Source organism: Nicotiana tabacum, chromosome 19, assembly GCF_000715075.1.
Source record: "Nicotiana tabacum cultivar K326 chromosome 19, ASM71507v2, whole genome shotgun sequence".
Classification (NCBI taxonomy): domain Eukaryota; kingdom Viridiplantae; phylum Streptophyta; class Magnoliopsida; order Solanales; family Solanaceae; genus Nicotiana; species Nicotiana tabacum.
The window spans coordinates 38,767,724-38,777,620 of record NC_134098.1 but is presented as its reverse complement, the minus strand read 5'-3'; the positions used below and the strand labels follow the sequence as shown (position 1 = coordinate 38,777,620).

The 9,897-nt window shown below is 37.8% G+C and overlaps 1 protein-coding gene across 1 annotated transcript; it reads right to left on the bottom strand.

The window, feature by feature from the left end:
* Window positions 1–1,103: 1,103 nt before the first annotated feature.
* Window positions 1,104–2,243, bottom strand: LOC107799808 (uncharacterized). The gene has a single exon (XM_016622954.2). The coding sequence runs from the start codon at window positions 2,241–2,243 to the stop codon at window positions 1,104–1,106; it is 1,140 nt and encodes a 379-aa protein (XP_016478440.2).
* Between the last annotated feature and the right edge of the window lie 7,654 nt (window positions 2,244–9,897).

Genomic DNA, 9,897 nt, shown 5'->3' with positions numbered 1-9,897 from the left:
TGATTTTGGACTCGGGCGTGTGCCCGGATTTACATTTGGATGTCCGTAGAAGAATTTGGCACTGATTAGCGAAAGTTAAAAATTTGAAGGCTTGGAAAGTTCATAAGTTTGACTGAGAGTTGACTTTGAGAATATCAAATTCGGATTGTGGTTCCGGGAATTTGAATAGATCCGTTATGTCATTTGGGACTTGTGTGCAAAATTTGAGTTCATTCCAGGCTGATTTGATATGTTTCGGCACGCGTTTTGGAAGTTAAAAAGTTCAAAGTTCATTAAGTTCCATTTGAGGTGCGATTCACCGTTTCGATGTTGTTATGCATGATTTGAGGCCTCGAGTATGTCCGTATTATGTTATGGGACTTGTTGGTATGTTCGGACGTGGTTCCGAGGGGCTCGGTGAGTTTCGGACGAGGTTCAGATTTGTTTGGATCATTTTTGGCTAAAGTTGCTGGTGGCAGATCTGGTGTGATTGCACCTGTGGCTGGGTTGCGTAGGTGCGATGGTCGCAGAAGCGACATAGGATTCGCAGAAGTGAGGTGCGATCTGGTGAGGAAGACCGCAGAAGCGGAAGTAAGGGTGCATCTACGCATCCGCAGAAGCATCACGCTAGCCGTAGAAGCGGCGTGTGGCGAAAAAGCGGGAGTTGTTTGTCGCACCTACGTGTGTGCAAAAGCGGGGAAAGCTCCACAGGTGCAGAATTCTGGTCTTCAGAGGGCTTCGCAGAAGCGAGAATTTTCTGCAGAAGCGGAGGTCGTAAATGCGACAATGTGACCGCATATGCAGAAATGGTGGGCAGAAGCTATATATCTAGGTTTTCAGTGGCGGACCCAGAATTTTTATCAAGCGGGTTCAAAATGCAAAGAAGAAAATATACAAAGAGGTCAACAAAAACTATATATTAATAAAATATATTATTACAACTGTCCTCTATGAGTTTTCATTTCCTGAAACGTATTCATAATAGTCTCATCAGAAATGGTGTTAAATATTTTTTTTTCTACATAAGGTACCAAACAACCGCTCATGAATGTCATCCATTCGATTTTGCAATTCATTCTTAATCAAGCAAGTTCGTTGTCACCATCATCAATAACTTGTTTATGTCAAAACTTGTTTATGTCAAAACTGGAAAATGAATCAACTGGATTTAAGCAAGCTATTCCAACAAGCAAGTTCGTTGTCACCTCATTAAAACGAGCATTGAGTTCTTGAACTTGCCAATCAATAATCTTAAAAAATATATCAGCACGATAGTGATGTAAAATAGTATAATCAGCAACTTTACGTCGAGATCTTTCAGAGTTAACATAGAAGTCATCAAAGTTTGGTATCAAAATATTATACTTGACACAAAATGCAGACACCTTATCAATAAGTGAATCACATTCTTCTTCTCTTAGCTTTTGCAACCGTTTCTTTGCCACTTCAACAAGTAGAATAGCATTTGCAATATCTTGCTCCTTTTTTTGTAAGGATGTATTAAGCTCATTTGTGATCCCCAAAACATCTCTCATTAGGTGCAACATGAAAGCAACCTCAAATGTTTGACAAGTGCTAAGATATCCCTTTGCCTTAGCTCTTTCTTCTAAAGTTCGGGCATCAACAACGATAGTATCAAGAACATCAATAATTGAGCCAAACATAGAAATAAAGTTCTTAAAAGATTTGTAGTGTGAACCCCAACGAGTATCGGCAGCTCTGGCAAGACCAAGTTCTTGATTCAAACCCCTACTAGTTTCAAGTTCACCCATGTCTAATACCTCTTGAACTTTTTCTGCTTGAGATTCTCGAAGATCATCCATACGTTTAAAAGAACCTCCCACTATATTCAATACATTAGAAACCAACAATACAAGTTCTCCCACTTCAAGACATTTTTTGGATACCGCAACAAGAGTCAATTGAAATTGGTGTGCAAAACAATGAATGGAATAAGCAGATTTACTTTCTTGTTGAATCAAAGTTTTAAGGCCACGTAAATCCCCTTGCATGTTGCTTGCTCCATCATAGCACTGTCCACGTACATAAGATAAACTCAAAGAATGTTGAGCATGGTAATCAACAATTGCTTCCTTTAAACATAAAGCACTAGTATTACGAACATGAACGATCCCAATAAAATGCTCCACCACAGATCCACATCTATTAACATATCGCAAGATAATAGTTAATTGCTCTTTGCGTAATACATCACATGATTCATCAACTAGCAATGCAAAAAAGTCTCCATTTAGATCGTCCATAATTGCTTTAACTGTTTCAATTTTACATGCAATGATAACGTCTTTTTGAATTTTATGAGAGGTCAACTGATCATTCTTTAGAGCCTTTTTCAACACAAGATTACGGATTTTATCGCACCTCTCTGCATACCATTAAAGAATCTCAAAGAAGTTACCCTTGTTTAATGATAATTCATCTTCACGATGTCCACGGAATGTCAATCCTTGATTCAATAGGAGTCTCACATCCTCAATTAAAGCCTTCAAGCGAATTTTGTATTCGAGCTTGGTTTGACTGGATTGCCTATCAAATGAAGTTTGAATTGACTATTTTTGTTTTAATAGATCTTCACATTTCCTTTTTGTATCATTATGAATACTGCTCGACTTACCAACATGAATATCGAATCTCTTTTTTTTTTGCCAACTCTTAAATCCTAAACTTGAAAATACATCGCCTTGACCTTGATGAATGTCTTCATCTTGAAACAAGTAACAACACAAACAATAAGTTGCATCTTCTATCACACTGTACTCCAACCAATTATGATATTCATCAAACCATTTAGGATTGAAACAACGCTTTAAGCCCGAAAAATCTCTTTGAGGAAACTTATGATATCGGGGTTGGTAAGGACCTCTTCGGAGATATTCTCTTCTAATCTCATCACGCTCATTTGGATGATAATCTCTAATGGGTATTCTCTCCTTTGGATCAGCCGGTAAAGAATCAAGATATATTCCTTGTCTTTGTCTTTTAGAGGATTGAGGTTACTTTTCTAATTGGTTCAAATTTTGTTCCACGGGAGTAGCAATTGGAGATGATGAACTTTGTTGTGGCAACTTAGGAAGATACTGAAGGGTAAAATCTCTTCATTTTAACACAAACTAAATTACCAAATTAGAATTAGAATTAGAAGAATAACTTTGTATATGTTTAACCTTAAATTTAAACTAGAAGAAATAACGTGGTCGAAGACAACCCAAGTAACGATCACTCATCAGATTACAGAACTATTGCAATGAAACTTTCATTCATAGATAACAACAAAGGTGATCTTCCTAGATTTTGGAACTTCAGTCCTAGAAAATACTATTGCATGCTAAATATCATTTTATAAAGGGAAATCTGTTGATTCAACAATGAGCCAAGGAAAATGTCCTTGACTTCATCAAGGAAACATTACTGATTTCTATTCCATATGACCATATGAAAAGTACACACACCCCAAAAAATATCATGTGTACGTATACATATATTCAAACTGAAAAAGAATTTCTCACTCAAAACCAACAACAAAAATATGAGATTTTCTATAATTAAATAGAAAAGGTACTTAACTTCTCAATATAAGCAAGTTTATTACTCTCAATTTCTCACCTTTCCCCATTTTCTATTAATATTAAAAATTATATTAAAAAAACATTTAAAACGGTATATCTCAAATTGAAATTGAGTTTCTCAGCCAAAACCCATTAAAACAATCTGAATTTTTTTCCAAATCATAAATTACAAAAATCTGCAATATAAGCAAGTGAGAAACCTGATAGTGACAATTGACGGGCTGACGGCGAGAGACGGAGAGAGGCGACCCAAGTCCCAACGAGATTCGAGAAGCGGCAGTGGCTTATGGCTACTGGAGGAGATGACTATGAAGCAATGTTCTTTTAAATTGAACTACAACAAAGAAAAGAAAGCATATAGAGGTGAAGGAAATTTATTGAGATTAAATCTTTATGCAAAAGAGGAATAAATACTAGAAATTAGAAAACTAGAATTGGTTCTTATGTTATTGATCACCTGAACTTTTAGTTAGATACCAAGATGAAGCCCTTTGTCTTTGAGGGAGATAACTTTCTCGGCAGGGGGTAACAGTGGAGGTGAGTGGTGACTATGGAAGTGATTCTCTTTGAAATTGAGAGAGAGAGATAGGCACTGAAGGGCTTGGGATTAGAGATTCTGATCGTTTTCTGATTTGGAGAATTGGGGGATATTTTAAAAAAACATAAATGACGTCGTTTTTATGGGAAAAGAGAAATATATTAAAAAACTCAAAAATAGAGGACATATGCAACTAACTGGTTTCGAACTCAGGACCATGTGGAAAATTTGAACACATTTGAACCCTCTTTACCAGCAGGCTAGGCGATTTACCTGTTTAAAGTGAGTTCAAAATAAGTTTTATACCATTACGTTTTCGAAGACAGAAAAAATATACCTACATACACAGTATTATTTTTCGACGAAGTGGGTTCATATGAACCCTCTTGACTCCATGTGGGTCCGCCCCTGTAGGTTTTGGTTCTTTTATCATATTTTTGAGATGTGAGACTCGAATTTAGGCAATTTTGGAGGCAAATTTTATCACAAGGATTGGGGTAAGTGTTCTACACTCGATTTTGATTATATTTTGTGATTTCATCTTCATTTTTGTAATTGGATTATACGCTTTAAAGGGAAGATTGGGGATTTTAGCCTAAAGTTTCATAGAGTGAGTTTTTGAGTTTTTAATGTCACCTCGGATTCAGATTTTAGTGAAACTAGTATGGTTGGACTCGTAATTGCATGGGTTGTTGAATTTTGTAAGATTCATCGGGTTCCGAGGCGCGGCCCCAGGTTGGACTTTTGGGTCGATTTTGGGCTTTTGATTAGGATTCGACCTTTATTATTTGGAATTATTTCCTTGGGCATTAATTGATGTATTTGAGTTTCTTTTGGTTAGTTTCGAGCCATCTGGAGGTCGGTACGCGCGAGATGGCATTTTGGAGCATCGCTTGGCCTGCTCGGTATTGGATTTGGCTTGTTCGAGGTAAGTAACATTTCTAAACTTGGTGCTGAGGGTATAGAACCCCGAATTACGTGCTATGTGTTTGGTGTTGAGGTGACGCACATGCTAGGTGACGGGCGTGTGGGCGTGCACCATGAGAATTGTGGCATAGTTGATTCCATGGCACTGTATAGTGGACTTATCTTGTTGATATCCGTGTTTTCATCATGTGATAAAGTAATTAAGTTGTTAAACATAATAGAGATCATGTCTAGGCTATATGCCGGTACTATTGGGACCCATAATGGTCGTTTCTTGATGTTATCTTACTGATTTCATTGATATTTTGTACTCAGTCATATTCATTCATTTCACATCATATCTCAGTCTCTGTTGTTATTTATTGATGCATCATATCATTGTTTTCAGGCTAGTTTCATTGACATGGTGAGCCCGTGAGATGACTGACTGAGGCCGAGGGCCTGACTATGATTGATATTTATGGGATCGGACTGCACACCGCATTGGTTATACTAATTTATTATAGCGCTCGGGCTGAAGGAGACCCTCCAAAGTCTGCACATACCCCCAGTGAGCGCGGTTGATTTATATTGAGGGATAAATCTTCCCTAGACATGGATCTTGTCCGAAGAATTTATACCTGGGGATGGATCTTCCCCACGGGCTGGATTGGCCCTACTCGGTACTGAGTGACTGATAGTCAGCTAATGTATATATGCCGGGATGGATCTTCCCTGGGCCAGATTGGTCATATACAGTACTGAGTAATTGAGCACGATGAGTGAAAAGTGTGAGACAGTGATATTTAGTACTCTGAGAGTGTGAGTACATGAGTTCATCTATGAGATACATTACATTGACATGAACACATGACATACAGGCATAGAGATGTATTTTTTCTCATGCTGTATGATATCACGTCATTCATGACTTCTCACACATGTTGACATATGGGCATAGAGATGTATTTTACACTTGCTATCTAGAAAGAAAAAAATGGAACATCTTATCTATTATTGAAAGGATTTTTGGAAAAAATTAATGTTTTCAAACTTACTCATATCTTTGGCAACTTCGGTAAACGACTTGGGCTTTCACTGATATACTTGAAAGGCAGAACTATTTTCAAAAATCATGATTAAGTTGAGCATTCTATCTCTGAGTTACTTCTTTTATTACTTGCTTTACGTTGTTATGGACTGTTGTTGGCTATTGGTGTTGGACCCGACCTTTGTTCCATCTCGTCACTACTTACAACCTAAGGTTAGGTTTGTTACTTATTGAGTACATGGGGTCGGTTGTACTCATACTACACTTCTGCACCTTGCGTGCAGATGTTGGTTGCTGACATTGCTGAGATCGACGAGAGCTGGATTTGAAGATATACATATGTTCTGGTCGTAGCTGCCTCTTGTTCATGGTAGCCTTAGATTCATAACAATCTGTTTATGTACATTTCGAATAGATGTTGTATTTATTTCATACCAGCTTTGTATATTCTAATCTTAGAAGCTCATGATTTGTGCTATTAATCCTTGGAAAATGTATAAGATTCATATAATTTCTTTTACTTAATTGTCTTATTAAATATTATTGGAATTGGTTAGTTGCTTATTAGCTTACCTGATGGGTTGGGTTATGTTCCATCACGACTAGGTAGATTTTGGGTCATGACATCCTAAAAGGGGATAGCATACCGCCTTCCAGAGAGATCATTTTGGCGCTACAGGGATGGATTGCAAGGTATAGGGACTTCCGGCGAGGCAATTGATAGGTTGACTCTCTCAGCTATGGAGAAGAAGATTGCACAGCTGATAACAGAGCTTGAAAAGACAAAGGCTAGAGAAGAAAAGAGATAAACAATTTGATACCCTTCAGGTTCAGCTAGAAAAGAGGGACCAACAATTTAATGTCCTTCAAGGTCAACTAGCTGATGCATTCCCGATTCTCCGGTCTCGTGAGTCTTCCCCAGATGCTAATCCTTCTCGTCGTGATCCTTTGAACCATGCCGACGATGAAGTTTCTAGTAGTGGAGATGGAGATGGAGATGGAGATGATGTAGAACAAAACACTCATTGAATGATGTTTGAACTTTTAACTTGTGAAACGTTTTGTTGTTGGGTATTTTGAAACTCTATAAATGTTCTTAATATAGTTTTGATAGTTGTTATTGTTGTTATTATTGTTGATATTGTTGTTAATGGTCAAATGGCATCAATGTAATGCTGCCATTATAGGTGATTTGTTGTTGACAGGTAGTGCAGTTGTAAAAAAGCTGTATTCTGCCAAAAACTTACCCAGAAAACCGACTGCCTATCGACCGAAGTCGGTTGGAAATGTTTAATTGAATTTTCCAGAAATTTAAATTTACCGACCGATTTCGATCAGAATTTTTGATTTTAAATTTTAAATATTTTAATAATACCGACCAACTTCGGTCGTTTTTTTATTCTAAATTTTAAATATTTTAATATTACTGACTGAGTTCGCCGGAAATAAAGAGTTTTAAAAAAATGAATAATTAAAATTCCGACTGAAGTCGATCGCTAATTTTAAAAAAATTAAAAATTATTTTCAAGAATACCGACCGAATTCGGCCGGTAAATTTATTTTGTGTCAGATTATTTGGTCAAAGTGCGCTGAAAATTACCGATCGACTTCGGTTGGAAATATTGACCTTCTGCGGTCGCCTCACATTAGCGACCATTATTATTTTTGACGAATTGAAAACGGTCGGAAATCGGTCGATTTTTGTTCAATTCCGACCGACTTTGATTGATTTTTTTGGATGCTTTTTGCCAGTTTTCTAGTACTGATATAAGAATTAAGTAATTAGGGTCTCTCGGGTAATCAACATTTTTTACAAACTCAATTGGTGAAATACCCCTTCAGTTATAATTCTTTGCAAAGTGAACCCTTCTTAGGGAGAATTAGGATTAATAAAGTGAAAAAGTATATTTTACTCACCCCCAAAGTCTTTTGAAAAATATAATTTGGCCCAAAATATAAAAAAAAAAAAAAAACCAAATCAGTTCCCTTCATAAATGTTTTGCTTTCGGTGTGCCCTAACAGTGCTTCCCGGATAAATTCCCCGATTATTCAGCTCAAATTTTGATCCAAGGCTAGCAAATCTCAATTCCTCAAGCCTCATCCATCTCTATTGCAGTCTTAGCTCACTTGCACCGTTGTATTTTCTGATTTTTGTATATGAAGATTGTTTACCCTTAAAATTAAATAACAATTAAACTTATAATGTGGTTCTAAGGACACGTGATTTCACTTTATACCAATTGATAAATATGAACATTGATAACAGAAATGAACTATAAAGTAAAGCAAACCAGTGTTAGAATGGAACGCAACTCTCGAATTTGGATACCCTCGAACTGGTTGATGTAAGAACACTCAAAATATAACAAGCTAATGAACAATAGTATAAACAAGAAAGAGAATTATATTGCTTTGATATCTGTGAACAATGTGTGTTATAAATTATTAGAACCCCCTTTAAATAGTAGAGGAATTCCACTTATGGTATAATTCTAATTACAAAAGAAAATCCCATGATTAGCTAATTAACCGTTTCTGATTTTATCAGTTCTGAGATTTACGCCATGATCCTCGACCAGTCATGGATATCTCGCCTTTCTGTTATTGTGCTATATTCGATCTTGCTCGATGTCTGTCTCATTTGGCTTCGATCGCTACTAGTCTTGATCTCGACAGGTACCTCAATTCTGAACTTGGTACCTTATCCTCATAATTTAGTCTATTCCATTACGGGGCCGTCCTTCGATGCAACCTTCCAGTCTCGGTCAAATACTAAAATCGGGTAGGCCCGATTTTAACCGTATACAGATAGTCCCTGCATTTTTTGGAGTGAAATGACAAGAAATGAATTGAGCCTTCGATTTTATACCTCGACCTATCATGATGTCATCCTCGTGACGTAAGCGACGAGAGTGACCGAAACGTCCCGTCGTTACAGTTTCCCAAGTCATTAATGAATGCCAGTTAGTGGTCGTCCACTAGTGCCTTTGAACCGTCGCCGTGAATCGAATAAATAGACCCCTTCCTCATTGATTCAAACTTTACTTTCACTTCCTTCTAATATCCAAAGCTTTTACATCTCTTAAGTTCTTCCCTTTTACAAATCTTCAGGTTTTGCTGTTAATCCTTTCTCAAACGCCAAGTCTTATCATCTTCCTCTTCTTTAAACTTACACAAAAAAGGCAAAAACATCGAAAACGGTACCACAAAAAAGAAGCTGCTTCATCTTCTCAACCGACTGGCGGGAAAATGCCGGTGGAACCCCGTCTTGAGGAATGCATTCCTGGGGGGGTGCGTGCTAGCACGCTAAACTCTGATTTCAAGAACGATAAAGTCTCGTCGATTCCTGGTCGATGCGAGCCAATGTTGAGGTATATATGCTCGATAACTGAGGGATACCTTATGCAGGTAAAGAAAGACTACAACTGGGAGGGCAAAGAGGTGGTGATCCCGACCCCCGAAGAAGACATCCACACCTATGGGGAAGGGTTTCTACGTATTTACACTTACCCTTTCACACTGCCCCCCCGACCCCATCATCATTGATTTTTGCCATCAATATCAAATAACCCTAGGCCATATCCATCCTTCTTTTTGGCCAATTGTTATTCTGCTCTGATTCTTCGTGAGCAAAGACGAGGGGCTCCCTTTCACCCTCGATCATCTTACCAGATTGTATTGCCCTGGCCTCTATCGAGGCGGGTTAATAAAACTCCAATGTGCTATTCTCGAGCATAGACAAGGACAAGGATCGAGGCTGGATGGGCCGGTTCGTTCGAGTGAGGACTTTCGACCTAATCCCAGCCGAGAATATGCCATTTCCTGAGAAATGGAAC